This window comes from Pseudorca crassidens, chromosome X, assembly GCF_039906515.1.
Source record: "Pseudorca crassidens isolate mPseCra1 chromosome X, mPseCra1.hap1, whole genome shotgun sequence".
In the NCBI taxonomy this organism is placed as follows: Eukaryota; Metazoa; Chordata; class Mammalia; order Artiodactyla; family Delphinidae; genus Pseudorca; species Pseudorca crassidens.
In genome coordinates, this window is record NC_090317.1 from 118,236,099 (window position 1) to 118,252,962 (window position 16,864).

General features: G+C 37.2%; 1 protein-coding gene across 1 annotated transcript in view; it reads right to left on the bottom strand.

Moving 5' to 3' along the window:
- PPEF1 (protein phosphatase with EF-hand domain 1) overlaps nt 1-16,864 on the bottom strand; it is a 150,497-nt gene that overhangs the window by 61,169 nt on the left and 72,464 nt on the right. Inside the window, exon 8 of the mRNA XM_067723474.1 lies at nt 8,594-8,754. Coding sequence (XP_067579575.1) covers nt 8,594-8,754 — 161 coding nt within the window. The remainder of the gene's footprint in view (nt 1-8,593; nt 8,755-16,864) is intronic.

Genomic DNA, 16,864 nt, shown 5'->3' on the forward strand with positions numbered 1-16,864 from the left:
TAGGTGGAACATATGAGCACGTTTCAGGTAGCTGTAGTTCACGACAATCTCTAAATTATTTTTAAATAGGTTATACTAGCACAGTATCTGGCACATAATAAGCCCTCACTAGAGATGTGTAAGTTGAATGAATGAATGGTTCCTAGGATGTCTATATTCTCATGTTCTTAATTGACATCACCCATTCACAGAACATTTCTTATTATTCTTGGTCCTTAGAGCCCAAGAGAGGTGACAAGAAAAAAAGGAGACTCCCTTGCCCTAAGGAAATGTGCAGGCAAAAAAGTAAAGAGAAGGAGGGAAAAGAGAGAGAAGTAGAAAGGAAGAGAGAAGCAGAGAGAGATTGTTCAAGAGGAGCTGCTTTGCATTTGCTTGTGACCTCCTGCCCCGGGGCTGGGAATTAGATGGGGGTGCTGGGTTAGGAGGTCTCACAAGGTAGCCAGACAGGCCCCAAGGGACTCCTGAGCCAGGTGTCCTAGGTGTGGCTCAACATTTGGTGCACAGACATGAGTTTACAGGACAGCAAGCACACTTATATACAAGTGTAAGTATACAACATATTGCCAATTCAAATAAACCATTCAGATTAGCTCCTATTATGACTATTCATCCCTTGATCTCCTTCAGTTACAGTGTTGATGACAGCATTGTTTTGGACAGATTTACTGGGTTTTCTCTTCCAGGCTTTTCTGTTTATTTGTTTTTAAATACAGTGTGTTGTTCTCCCTTTTTTTAAATTATGAACTATTCCAAATACATAATTCAAAAAGTGATGTAGCTGATACAAATTTAACAGATGCTAACACCACTTTCTAGTCAGGAGTGTCTGCGCCTGTACTGTCCAATGCAGTAGACACTGGTCACATGGGGCTATTGACCACTTGAAATGGGGTCAAAATTGAGATGTCATGTAAGCACAAAATACGCATTGGATTTTAAAGACAGTATGAAAAAAAAAGTAAAACATCTCATAAAAAACTTTTAATATGATTACATATTAAAATGATAATTTTATATGTTGGAGTAAATAAAATACATTATTAAAATTAATTTCACTTGTTTCTTTTTGCCTTTATAATGTTGACTACTGGAAGATTTTAAATTATGTATGTGGATCACATTATATTCCTATTGGACAGCACTGGTTTAGATTATTGGAGGCTGAGAGAGAGGTCATATCTACATATTGTTCAGATAACGCTTTGGGCATGGAATTCAGGACAGAGGAACACTTTGGAACAATCCTATCTCGTGGTGTCCTGAAATTTCCATTTCCACTTCCTATTAAAATAATGAAATTATTTTCCATTTCCACTTCCTATTAAAATTATTTAATCATGAAATTCTCCAAACTTATTTTTTTTAAAAAAAACCAGGAAGCAGGATTGGAAGCAATGTGAGAATTAGGAGGAAAGAGAAGGTCCCCTGGATGTTAATTAGTGGGGAGCAACCCACATTTCCTGTCTCTCCAAACCTAATGGATTGCTAAGGATTTTCCCCAAAAAGCATTCTAAATCGGTGAGTCAAATCTTTAGCCAGATTTTAAAGGAACAGGCAAAACACTCTGATAGCATGATTTATTTTAATTTCCATATTTAATTTATTGATTCCCAAAACTGGCTTCAGTGTTACCTTAAGTTGCCACTGTAGACTTTCTGGACCATTTGTAGTGCTAATCAGAGTAATTACTGTCTGAAAAGGCAGTTGTTTTATTAAGTTAAATTAACAAATAATCATTGAGGATATATTGCAACAACAGAAAATCCCTATTATGAAAATGTTTTTTCTGGGTCCTTTTTCAATTGGTTAAAATCACTTTGGTATTATTAGTCCCTACAAAGCCAGTCTACTTCTCTTTAAGTAGCATTATAATCGTGTTTATAGCAATATTAAATACTCAAAAGAGTTAACTCAGAAGTTGATTTCTATGTTTACAAATATATTCAGATTAAATGGCAACTTGAATAAAATACTCATATTCTTTTAAAGGCACTGAGGGAGGAAAATATTACTTTGAAAGGATTTTCTTTTTAAAACAGTAACTAGTTTTTAAATGAAAAAAACCCCCACATTTCTAAAGTTGAAATAAAAATTTAAACAGCAAAAAGGAGTATAATAATGAAAAGCAATTTTCCTTCTTCCCCAGACTTCAGTCTCCTTTCCCTATTCCCCAAAACAGCCACTGTTAAGAGTATCTTGAGTATCTTTCCAAAAAATATTCTATGCACTTGCAAGCATATAAAAATCAATACAACCAGGCTTCCCTGGTGGCACAGTGGTTAGGAATCCACCTGCCAATGCAGGGGACACGGGTTCAAGCCCTGGTCCGGGAAGATCCCACATGCCGTGGAGCAACAAAGCCCGTGTGCCACAACTACTGAGTCTGTGCTCTAGAGCCCGCGAGCCACAACTACTGAAGCCTGCACGCCACAACTACTGAAGCCCTCGCGCCCAGAGCCCATGCTCCGCAACAAGAGAAGCCACTGCAATGAGAAGCCCGCGCACCGCAACGAAGAGTAACCCCTACTTGCCGCAACTAGAGGAAGCCCGCACGCAGCAACGAAGACCCAATGCAGCCAAAAATAATAAATAAATAAAATAAATTTTTAAAAAAATCAATATAACCACATATGAATATGCAAACACACGTATAAGTACATAATCCCTTAAATAAAATGTGGTATATTCACACAAAGGAATATTATCCGACCAAAAATAGGAATGAGGTACTGACTGATACATGCTACAACATGAATGAACCTTGAGAACATTATACCAAGCAGAAGCCACCAGACACAAAAGGCACATATTATATGATTCTATTTATATAAAATGCACAGATTAGGCAAATCTGTAGAGACAGAAAGTAAACTAGTGGTTGCCAGGGGCTAGGGAGAAGAGGGAATGAGGTACAGGGTTTTGTTTTGAGGATGATAAAAATGTTCTGGAATTAGTGGTGATGGTTGCACCACATTGTGAATATACTAAAAACCAATGAATCATACACTTTATTTAAAATGGTTAAAACAATCAATTTTATGTGATATGAATTTTATCTCAATTTTTAAAAATCAAAATATACAATGCTTATTAATTTTGTTAACAAATGGGAGCACATTGTACACTATGTTGAACCTTTTATTCTTCCCTTAGCATCATATATTTTTCATTTTTATAAAATCAAAATTGTCTATCTTTTCTATTATAGCTCCTTGAATTTTTGCCATAGCTTTTCTGTCCTTGAGCATATTAAGCATATTTATTTTCAACTCTGAGTCTGATAATGCCATTATCGAAAAACTCTATAGGTTTGTTTCCATTGTTTGCTGTTTGCCTCAGTTTTCTTTTGTGAATCTTGCATCCTCCTGTGCCTGGTTAACATTTGTGTTAAGTTCTGGATACTGTATATGAAAACTTGAAGAAATCATTTAAGGCCCTATTTTCTTACAGAGAGGGTTGAAATTTTCTCTTGGCAGGTGGCTAGGAGCACTAGCTGTCTAGGATGATATCAATTCAATTTCAGGAATTAGATGATTCAAAATTTTGCGTCAGTCCCTACAGAGCCAGTACTTCTCATTCACTCTTACTCCTAGGGTACACCCTTAAGGTCCTAACCTGAGAATGAGGGTTCTGGGGTGATGTCAGAAAATAATGAAGTAGGTAGTTCCAAGATCCCATCCCTCTGCAGAAACACTGAAAAATCAAGCCAAAAAACCAGATCAAACAAACAAAAAAACCTGTCAGACCCAGCTTTGTCAGAACTCTGGAAGATAGTCAAAGCTCACAGCAACCAATGCTGAATTAAGAAAGAGGCAACTTAAAAATGGCACAGTGCAAGCAGAAAGGAAAGGCTAAGATGGATTTGTAAACAGCCAGGCTAAGCAGTAAAGGAGTGTACCAACACAGAGCCAATCTGCAAAGACTAGATTTTCCTTGCTTCCCTTTCCTTCCCCTCTGTTCCCTTCCCTTCTTTCTTTCCCTCTCCCTCTTTCTTCCCCCTCCCTCTTTCCTCCTTTCTTTCCTCCTCCCTCCCTCCTCCTCCCTTCCCCCCCCCCTTTCTTTCTTTCTTTCTTTCTTAATGGCTCTTGGTGTTCAAGGAAATCTCTGTCGAAACACTAGGTGAACACAGCCTAAAAGAAAAGAAACTTTGGAAACCTCACACCCAACTAGACCTAAGAGACATCTATAGACGACTCCACCCAAAACAGCAGACTACACATTTTTTTACAAGTGCACATGGAACATTCTCTAGGATAGACCAGATGTTAGGCTACAAAACAAGCCTCAATACATTCTGAAAGACTGGAATCATACAAAGTATCTTCTCTGACCACAATGGAATGAAACTAGAAATCAATAACAGAAGGAAAACTGGAAAGTTCACAAATATGTGGAAATTAAACAACATACTCTTGAATATGTTGAAGAAATCACGAGGGAAATTAGAAAATACTTTGAGATGAACAAAAATTAAAACACAACATACCAAAACTTATGGGATACAGTAAAAGCAATGCTCAATGAGCAATGTATGGCTGTAAATGCCTACATTAAGAAAGAAGAAAGATCTCGAATGAGAAGCCTGACTTAATGCTTAACACATTATTGACCAGAGACACATTAGTACGTCTTTTGTTATCTGAACATCATTGACCAGAGACATATCAATACGTTTTTAGAGAGTGATACAATTAACATCACCATGCAAAGTTGTTAGAGCTTAAAACTGATCAAGCGTTCATCATATAACTTATGATTGTCATTATCATTCACATTTTGCTCCATTAGGTTTTTGCTCCAACCTTGTGTATATCATAAACGTAAAATTTTCAAAAATGACACATTGTGAAATTTTGAGTGAAGAAGAACTGTTCCGTGAATTTTATGCAGAAACTTTCTCTGACTGTCCAAGCAACATATATACTAGTGTCCAGAAGATGACAGTTCTTCAGAATATAGTTCTGATTCAGACGATGTGAATACAAGACCAACAAAAAGACAAAAAACTTAGTGATTGATTCTGATACGGAAAGTGAAAATGAAACTCGTGGTGCTGGAGAATGCTCCTTTGCTTCTACAGAAGAGTGGATAGAAGACAACATTTCACAAAAATTAGAAGACTTTACAGGTGTGTCAGATATAACTACTGAATGTAATAACCTGCAAAGTGTTAGTGAAATAACAGAATTGACTTTCTGGCCAGCCAAAATAAAAATCGCCAGCCACAGGCATTAGTTTCTACAAAAATCCCCCCATCAGTAATGAGTTAAGGAGCTAGAAAAAGAAGAGCAAATTAAACGGAAAGCCAGCAGAAGGAAGAAGATAGGGATTAGAGTGCAGATAAATGAAATAGAGAACAGAAAACCAATAGAATCAACAAAACCAAAAGTTGGTTCTTTGAAAAGAGCTACAAAATTGACAAAATTTTACCTAGACTGGCCAAGAAAAAAAAGAGAGAAAGTGCAAATAACTATAATCAGAAATGAAAATGGGGACATTACCACTGACCTCAAAGAAATAAAAAGAATTATAAGAGAATATTACGAACAACTGTATACTAACAAATTAGATAACTTAGATGAAATGGACAAATTCCTGGAAACACACACATTATCAAAACACTCAAGAAGAAATAGAAAATCTGAACAGATCTAGAACACACAGAGATTGAATCACTAATCACAAACTTCCTAACAAAGAAAAGTGCAAGACCAGACAGCTTCACTGGTGAACTCTATGAAACGTTTAAAGAAGTAACACCAATCCTTCTCAAACTCTTCTAAAAAATAGAAGAGAAGGAAGCAATTCCTAACTCATTTCATGAGGACAGTATTACCTTGATATCAAAGCCAGATAAAGACACCACACAAAAAGAAAATACAGACCAGTATCCCTTACAAATAAAATGCAAAAATCCTTGACAAGATACCAGCAAACCAAATCCAACAGAATTTCTAAAGAATTATATACCATAACCAAGTGGGATTTATTCCAGGAATATAAGAGTGGTTCAACATAAGAAAACTAACCAATGTAATACACAACATTACTATAATGAAGGGAAAAAAACACACAATCATCTCAACTAATGCAGAAAAAGTATTTGACAAATTCCAACACCTTTTCATGATAAAGCCACTCAGAAAACTAGGAATAGATGGACACTTCCTCAACTTGATAAACAGCATTTATTAAAAACAAAACAAAACCAAACCATAACTAACATCAAACTCAATAGTGAAAAGATTAAAAGCTTTCTCCCTAAGATCAGGAACAAGAAAAGCATGTCCACTCTCACCACTGCTATTCAACATTATACTGGAAATCCTAGCCAGAGCAGTTAGGCAAGAAAAAGAAATAAAAGGCATCTAAACCAGAAACGAAGAAGTAAAACTCTATTCACAGATGATGTGATCCTGTATATAGAATATCCAAAAGAATACACACACACACACACACACACACACACACACATATTAGAGCTAATAAATGAATTCACCAAAGTTGCAGAGTAAAAGATCAACCCACAAAAATCAGTTGTGTTTCTATACACCAGCAATGAACAGTTCAAAAGGGAATTAAGAAAGCAATTCGTTTTATAATAGCAACCAAAAGAATAAAATACCTAGGAATAAATTTAAGGTAGTGAAAGACTTGTACACTGAAAAGTATAAAATTATAAAGCATAGCTGAAGGAAATTAAAGAAGACCCAAATAAATGGAAAAACATCCCATGTTCATGGATTAGAAGACTTAATATTGTCAAGAAGACAATACTACCCAAAGCAATCTACAGATTCAGTGCAACCCCTACCAAAATCTCAGTGGGCTTTTTTGCATAAATGGAAAAGTCAATCTTCAAATTCACTGCAAGGGACCCTAAATGCCAAAACAATATTGAAAAAGAATAACAAAGTCAAAGGATTGACACTTCCTGATTTCAAAACTTACCACAAAGCTACAGTAATCAAGACAGTGTGGTACTGGCATATGGATAGACACACACACCAATGGAAAAGAATTGGAAGTCCAGAAATAAATCCAGACAGCTATGGCCTATTAATTTTTTACAAAGGAACCAAAACCATTCAATGCGGAAAGAACAGATTCTTCAACAAAAGGTATAGGGACAACTGCATATCCACATGCAAAGAATGAAGTTGGACCCATACTTCATACCATATAGAGATGTTAACTGAAAATGGCTCATAGAGCTAAATGTCAGAGCTAAAACTATAAAATTCTTAAAAGAAAACATAGGGGTAAACCTTCATGAACTTGGATTTAGCAATGGATTCTTAGATATGATGCCAAAACACAAGCAACGAAAGAAAAAAGGAGATAAATTGGACGTCATCAAAATTAGAAACTTTTGTGACTCAAAAGACATTATTAAGAAAGTGACAAGACAACCTACAGAATGGGAGAAAATATTTGCAAATTGTATATCTGATAAGGGACTTGTATCCAGAATATATAAAGAACCCTTACAACTCAATAGTAAAAAGACAAATAACCTGATTTTAAAATGGGCAAAGGATCTGAATAGACATTTCTCCAAAGAATGTGTACAAATGGCCAGTAAGCATGAAAAGATGCTCAACATCTTAGCCATTAGGGAAATGCATATGAGAACCACAATTAGATACCACTTTACACACAACTAGGATAGCTATAATAAAATTAAAAATTTTTTTAAAACATAAAATAACAAATGTTGGCAAAAAATGTGGAGAAACTGGAACCCTCACCTATTACTAGTGGTAATGTAAAATGGTGCAGCCACTGTGGAAAACAATTTAGCAGTTCCTCAAAATGTTAAACATTGAGTCACCATATGACTCAGCAATTCCACTCCTAGATATAGAAACAACAGAATTGAAAACATATGTTCATATAAAAACTTACACATAAATGTTCATGGCAGCATTGCTCATAATAGCCAAAAGGTAGAAAAAATCCAAATGTTCATCCACTGATGAATGGATAAAAATGTGGTATACTCATATAATAGAGTATTAGTCAGCCATAAAAATAAAGGAGTGATGAAATATACTATGGCATGAATGAATCTTAAAAACATTATGCTACGGGAAATAAGCCACATACAAAAGGAAACATATTACATGACTCCGTTTGTACAAAATATCCAGAAGAGACAAATCCACAGAGACAGAAAGTAGAACAGTGGTTGCCAGGAGTGGGGGAGGAGGGAATGGTAATGGGTACGGCACTTCTTCTGGGGGTGAAGAAAATGTTCTGGAATTAGATATTAGTGATTGTTACACAATCTTGTGAATGTACTAAAAAGCACTGAATCAATCGTACACTTTAAAATGGTGAATTTTATAGTATGTGAATTAAACCTCAGAAAAAGAACAAGGAAATACTGTAAGCCTATAGATAGAGAGGAGGTTTCTGTGCACCTGAGGAGACTTGTATTTAATGGGTTAAGCAGAGCAGAGGGTAGCTCTCACTTAATGTGAAGTTTTTTCCCAAGGGAATGCATTTCTGCTGTAGTATTTTCATCTATTCATTCAACAGATAGCACATGTTATGTACAAGAATCAGGACAGTATCTGCTTCTACTTGCCTGTTGTTGCTTGAAGGCCTCAATCAGTAAATCAATATCAGTAAAAGTGAGAGGAAATTGCAGTCGAGGACCACAGTAGGAGTCTGGGACGTCTATCAACACCCAATAGTCCTGTCTATCCTTGTCCTGGATGTTGCTGTCAAAAAGGTGAGTTACTAATTCTGGAAATGGAAAGACAGAAAAGGGGGGGAAAAATCTACATTCCCATACTTAAAATGCAATAAATAACTTCTTGAATACCTAGCCCATGTAAGGCACTGTGCTAAGTGTTATGAATACCAAGATAACCCACACATAACCATGAGGAATGATTTGTTCTGAGATCAGTAGGTACATTCACATGAAGCATCATTATCCCTTCCCAGGTGGACATTTTACCAAAGCAGTGAGTTCATCAGCGGGGAGGAGAGGGAGGAGCACAGGGAAAACTGGTCAATCAAGGTATTTTGATGCTCTGAAGCTCTAACTCTACATTTTTTTTTTGCCCACTCTAATATCTCAGATTTTTACTAATAGGGCTAGAAACATAACAATACATTGTATTTGGTTCAAATATCTGTGGCTATTCAGAATCTACAGAAAATTAAATGGCAACATTTAACTTTTCCCTGTTAGACACTTCAAATTCTACTTACGTAATTGATTTGTTTCTCTTGTCACATAAAAACCAATTTTCTGACATGATTTTCTTTTTCTTCTTGGTAACAAACCATAGGCAGAAATTCCCAAAGGACCTCTCTCTCGAAGAGATATTTCTGTGTAACGGATTACCTGCACTGCCCATTTCAGTAGGTGCTGAGACCCAGGATCTCTTTCTTGCTAGACTGCCTATGAAACAGTCAGCCCAAGAAAAGAAATCTGGCCAATTCAGGTGGAGAAAGATGAAAAGTGATACGGTAGATTGATTGCAAAAGTATCCCCAATTCTCTACTCCAACCTCTAGTCATGCTCTTTTTAATGTGATTTCGCAGCCACTCTCATCAAGAGTCTCCTTCCCCAGACCTTGAAGCTGGGTTGGGTTTGTGACTTGAGTTGGACTAAAGAATATGGTGGAAGTGTTATGTACCAGTTCCAAGCCGGCCTCAGGAGGCCTTGTATGCTTCCACGCTCTCTCTTTTGAAACTGTGCCACTACCACAAATCCCAGGCTAGTCTACTGAAAGCTCCAAGACCATGTGGAGCAGAGCTGAGTCACCCAAGCCACGGCCATCCTAGATCAGCCACGCGCCAGCAGACCTGTAAACACGAGGGAACTCCAACCAAGACCCAAAAAACTGCCAAATCAAGTCTGCCAAGATCAGCAGAAGTGCTCAGCTGATCTGTACACTTGTGAGCAAAAAGAAATGTTTATTACATGCTACTGAGCTATTATAGTTGTTTAATACACAGTATTATTGCAGTAACAGATAACTGATAGAGAGGACAATGACATACTCTTCAGCTCATTAATACTGAATTGCTACTAAGCTCATTAATTAGAAGTTCTCTAGGGCTTCCCTGGTGGCACAGTGGTTGAGAATCCGCCTGCCAATGCAGGGGACACGGGTTGAAGCCCTGCCTGGTCTGGGAAGATCCCACATGCCACGGAGCAACTAAGCCTGTGTGCCACAACTACTGAGCCCGCGTGCCACAACTACTGAAACCCGCACGCCTAGAGCCCGTGCTCCGCAACGAGAAGCCACTGCAATGAGAAGACTGCACACCACAACGAAGAGTAGCCCGCGCTCACCGCAACTAGAGAAAGCCCGCATGCAGCAACAAAAACCCAATGCAGCGAAAAATAAATAAATAAATGAATAAGAAGTTCTCTATAGGTTTGGAAGGTATGATGTTAGCAGATGTAGATAGAATACGTTGTTTTTCATTATTCAGTTATGCTGAGAGATTACAATTAAAAATTAAACTTGAAATTTTTTTCTAAAGTCATAATATTTGGTAATTTTAAATGTTTTCTAAATTATTGTGTACTCCAATATTTTTTTGTGGTAACTGACGATGTTTTATAAGAAGTTAAATTTAGGAGTAATAATGTCTGTCTTCAGTGTGGTCCAGCAGAAGTTATTTTTCTCATTTGGATTTGGTTTGAGATTTGAGAAAACTTAATTATTTCATTTTATGTTTGAAAACTAGAAATGCAGAGCATCTTGGTAAATTTTATCTCAGGTTCATTTTGCAGGCAGAAAAGCCAAAATATTCTACTTGACTATCTTAATGATCATTTCAACTTGGTAGTCTTTCTTAGAATAGCATCTTACTCCAAAAAAACACCTTTCTTCTTCCCAGCTTTACTTACTGAAAAATCAGGCTCCTCTTGGGAAAACAACAACAACAACCAACCAAACAAAACCAAAAACAACCTCAGCAGTTTCACTATACCATCTTTTTTTTTTTAACATCTTTATTGGAGTATAATTGCTTTCCAATGGTGTGTTAGTTTCTGCTTTATAACAAAGTGAATCAGCTATACATATACATATATCCCCACATCCCTTCCCTCTTGCGTCTCCCTCCCACCCTCCCTATCCCACCCCTCTAGGTGGTCACAAAACATCGAGCTGATCTCCCTGTGCTATGCGGCTGCTTCCCACTAGCTATCGGCTTTACATTTGGTAGTGTACCTATGTCCATGCCACTCTCTCACTTTGTCCCAGCTTACCCTTCCCTCTCCCCATATGCTCAAGTCCATTCTCTAGTAGGTCTGCATCTTTATTCCCGCACTATATCATCTTATAACTACCTTACTGAGAAATCCCAACTGGTGAGGTATAAACAAGAACTGATTTTCTTTTCCCGATCATTGCCTTCACCAATGTTCTGTCAACTTTCCCTTTCTCATCAGCTAACTGACACATCAAGTCAATTCCACCAGTTCTGGTTATTAAAACTCAGTCTTGTTATTTAAGACCATAATAAAAATATTGCTTTTCTTCTTAAAAAAAAAAGTTCAGTCTGGCCCTTCCTTTCATACATTTGATGACCCTCATTTCTTATAAGTTCAGTGATAAATATATGAAAAAGCACCATTTCCCTAAACCAATTTTTTTTTTTTTTTGGCCTTGCTCTGCAGCTTGCAGGATCTTAATTCCCCAACCAGGGATTGAACCTGGGCCCCCTGCAGTGGAAGCACAGAGTACTAACCACTGGGCCACCAGGGAATCCCCTAAACCAATTCTTTTTTTTTTTTTTTAATTTAGTTTTGCCTGCATTGGGTCTTCGTTGCTGTGCACGGGCTTTCTCTAGTTGCAGCAAGCAGGGGCTACTCTTTGTTGCGGTGTGCCGGCTTCTCATTGCTGCGGAGCACGGGCTCTAGGCACCTGGGCTTCAGTAGTTGTGGCACGTGGGCTCAGTAGTTGTGGCTCGTGGGCTCTAGAGCGCAGGCTCAGTCGTTGTGGCGCACGGGCTTAGATGCTCCGCAGCATGTGGGATCTTCCCGGACCAGGACTCAAACCTGTGTCCCCTGCATTGACAGGCGAATTCTTAACCACTGTGCCACCAGGGAAGCCCCCTAAACCATTCTTAATCAAAACTACTCAATATGAAATATCAATAAACATCAAATCATAATCCTTCTGCTGGTTTTTATCCACATAAAAAAGAATAACATAGATTTTCTTCCTAACGTGGGTAGCTAACGTGCATCATATGTGAAAACAATCAAAAGCGTTAACATTTCAAATGCAAGTACTGTCCTTGTGGGCTGTAACTATTATAACTAATAATAATAATTTAATGAATGCCAGCAATAAGAATATTTGTGCAACATGTGATTAGAATTAATCCATACCTATTTGGTTTACAATTCTGTCAACATGAATCTACAGTAATTAAATATAATAAAATCTTGACTTATAACTGAATGATGCCTTAACAAGTTGTTCTAAAGAAAATACCTCAAAAATACCCCCTACACACAATCTTGTTTTGCCCAGTACAGACTCAAAATCTGGATTAGGAAAAATCTAAAGCCCATAATTAAAAAAAAAAAAACAATTTCTGCCTCTACCACCTGCATATGTCACTTTGAATACAAGCTCCAGACGTTGCTGGAAAAAGAAAAGCACAAACTGAACCATGTTTATAGTTATTTCATTTCTCAATTATGAATCTGGATTAAAATCATGAGTGTTCATACAATAAGTTCAATAGATGCCAAGATGAAAGTTTGTAAAATTCAACACCTGTTCTTGATTTTTTTAAAAACTCAGAAAACTAGGAATGGAAGGATACCTCCTTAACGTATTTTTTAAAAGTTAAATCAACGGTAATGGTTTTTCCATTAAATCATTAACAAAACGAGGATGCCCACTTTCACTGTTTCATTTTAACACTGTTCTGTATCTCCAGCAAATATAATAAAACATGAAGCCAAAATAAGAGCAGTGACTCTTGCATAGAAAGATATAAAAATAAAGTTACTTGTGACCAGTGTGATTAAATATCTACACTCAAGGAAATCAACTGAAAAACTCCCGGAATTGATAGGAAAATTAAAATAATACAGCGGTTAATCTCACTGGTTTGAATCACAGCTTCACCACTGATAAGATGAATAACCTTGGGAGGTTACCTTATAAGCCTCAGTATTCTCATCCACAAAAGGGGGATGAGAATACTAATTCCACTGGTTTGTCATGAAAACTAAATGAAATGATATATTTAAAGCACTTAAAAGACATGGCACATGGCATTTAATAAATATGAGTAGTAATAATAATTATTATTATTATTTAATGTTACTGTTCAATAGTATCACAATACAAAATAAACAGACATAAACCAAACGCTTCACTAAATACTACCAATAATCATTAGGGAGATATAGGGGGGGAGATATCTTATTCACCATAGCAACAAAAAATATAAAATACGTGGCTTGATAGGACATTTTGATTGATCTGGGAAGCAGAAAGAAAAGTCAAAACAACACTTCCACTCACTCCATCCCACTCCCCACTTCCACCAGACTCTGTTTAAACCTGTTGCTATGTATATAGCAGCTTTGGCTTTCTACCTGTGGGAGGAGGCTGATGTGAAAAATCAGACTGGGGAATGGATGTGCAGCATCTCCCCATCAAGTCCTATGAATTGGCTTTGAGCAAGCAGTAGGACGTGTAGGTCACCTCTCATCTTTGGAACACCCAGAATGTCTCAGCATACTCTGTGCCTCAGAGTTAAAACCATTAATCTGGCCCTGGTATCTGGAAATGTTAAGTGACCTTCCAGTCCCTAAATATACCCTGCTTAGGGGTCATAGCACTTCTGCCAAACAGGCCTAGGTAGAGGTTGTCTGGAACTCTCCCACCAAAAAGGGCCATCAGAAAGCAACTTACAGTAATGTACAGTATGGTGACTCTAGTCAATAATACTCTATTATATATTGAAAGTTGCTAAGAGAGTACATTTTAAAAGCTCTCACCACACACACACAAAATTGTAACTATGTGAATGGATGCATGTGTTAACTAACATTGTGGTAATCATTTTGCAATATATGCATATAAGAAATCATTATACTGTACACCTTAAACTTATATAATGTTATATGTTAACTATATTTTAATAAAGCTGGAAAAAATTTTGAAAGTGAAATCAACATACAGCAATAATCTGTAAATCTCTTTTTCTGATACATATAATAACTAAATCAGTATGATTCTAGGACCCTATAATAGAGAGATGTATAAGATAACAGACAGCCCGGAAATATGCCCTATTACACATTTTTAAATGAATATATTATGAAGGAGGCACTACAAAACATGGTGAAAAGATACATTATGAAATAAATGGCATGGGGAAAATTTGGTTAACTACTTGGACATTTTCTTCGTAGGTGTGTTTTTTAATTATTCTCAACCACTAGGCATCAAATTTTCCTTTTTTAGTTTAATATCAAAAATTCAAAATTTATGAAATGTTAAAACTTTTAGAAGTCAAATCATAAAAAATCTAGAAAAATAGCCATGGTAATCCACATTTTAAATATTTCAGGGCCTTCTAAGTTTAAAAGCCAAGGATTCACAAAGACTTGAAAAGAAAGATAATTTAAATAATTAATGGATGAAAATTTCCTAAACCTGACAAAAATATCAACTTAGATATAACAGAAGCTCAGCAAACCCCACACAGGATAAATAAAAATGAAACCTCATCAAGGCATATTATGGTTGAATGCTATTTTCCAATGTCACTTAGGTTATTTTGTTTCTTCCCCACCTCCTTTGGGTGATGGTTATTCATTTGTAATACAATTAAGTTCATTTGTCACAGTGTGTATTCTACTTGGGAATCACATTCTCTCTCTCTTCCTATTTTTAATTAATTATTATTATTTTTTTTAGGGATGTGAAACATTATCATGGTTCTAAGAGTCAGAACTACAAAAAGGTATTCTCAGAGATGTGTCACTTTCCCCTCATCTCTCCTACCCAAACCCCATTCTCCCCATTCTTTCTGCCCTGCTCCCACCCATCCCTCCATTTCCTGTAGGTAAATAATGTCATTAGTTTCTGATTTACCCTGTAGGTTTCTCCTGTATTTATTTTTGCACAAATGAGCACACATAGACACACACACATGCGTGAACACTCTTATCAGGCAAGGGTTTCTTAAGCAGGATACAGAAAGCACTAACCATAAAAGAAAAAACTTGTACTACATTAAAATCAAGAATGTCTACTCACGGGCTTCCCTGGTGGCGCAGTGGTTGAGAGTCTGCCTGCCGATGCAGGGGACACGGGTTCATGCCCCAGTTTGGGAAGATCCCACATGCCGCAGAGCGGCTGGGCCCTTGAGCCATGGCCGCTGGGCCTGCGCGTCTGGAGCCTGTGCTCCGCAATGGCAGAGGCCACAACAGTGAGAGGCCCGAGTACCGCAAAAAAAAAAAAAAAGAATGTCTACTCACCAAAAGACATCATTTAAAGATTAAATACTAGGGGGATAGATAAAAGCCAAAGACTAGGAACAGATATTTGCAATAAATTTATCTAACAAATATTCACATTCTCATATTTAGAATACCTACAGAACTCTTAGAAATTGGTAAGAAAAAGGCAGATACCCAATAGAAAAATGGGCAAAAGACCTGAACAGGCACTTTGCCATATGGGATGTCCACGTGACTGCTAAACATTCAAACAGGTGAGCAACTTCTCTGCTCACCAGGGGAATGCAAATTAAAGCAGAAATGTGATACTACTACATACTCACCAGAATGAATAAAATGAAAAGGACTGATAATTTCAAGTGTTGGCAAAGATACTGAACAATTGGAACTCTCATACACTGTTGGCAGTATAACTTGGTACAACAATTTTGTAAAACTGTTTATCAGTACCTAGTAAAGCTAACCATATGCATGCCCTATAACTCCAAACTTCCTTTCCTGGGTTGTGGTACATCTTCATAATAATGGTCCCCAACGAATCATGTCTCCTTGTATTCATATCCCTTTACAAGATAATGCTGCTGCTACTGCTCCCTGCAAGAGACGGATCTTTCCTAACCCCTTTGAATCTGCACCTAGCCTTGTGACTTGCTTTGACCAATAGGATATGGCAGAACTGATTTTGTGTGAGTTCCAGAGCAAAGGCCTAAAGAGGCCTTGTGGCTTCTGCCTTTGCCCTCTTGGGATCTAGCTGCCATGTAAAGAAGTCCAGGATATCCTGTTGGACAGAGAGGCTGCATGAGGATAACTGAGGTACCCAAGTTCACAGCCCACACCAAAGTCCCAAACATGTAAGAAAACCATTTGGACCTCCCTCTCCAGCCCAGCTAAGTTGAGGGAGCCCAACTGACAGCACGTACAACAAAGACAAGCCATCCCCACTGAGCCCTTCAAATGCCTGACCCACAGAATCACAAGCAATAAAATGGTTGTTGTTTTAAAGCACTAAATTTTGGGGTGGTTTATTATACAGCAATAGATAACTGAAAATGAGCATATAGCAAAAGAAAAGAATATATATGTTCACTAAAAAGGACAAGTACAAGAATGTGCATAGTAGTACCATTTAAATTACCAAAACTGAAAACAACTCAAATGTCCATTAACAATAGAATGGATAAACTTTGGTATATTCATAAAATTAAATATCATTCAGCAATAAGAATGACCAAATGGATGACTCTCACAAATATAAAGTTGAGTAAAAGAAGCAAAACTGTATGTTTTCATTTATACAGAGAAGTTCAAAAACAAGCAAAACTAAACTAGGAGGTAGAAGTCAGGAAAGTAGTGAGGAGGGTGCAGGGATTGGGTAGTGAGTGGCGG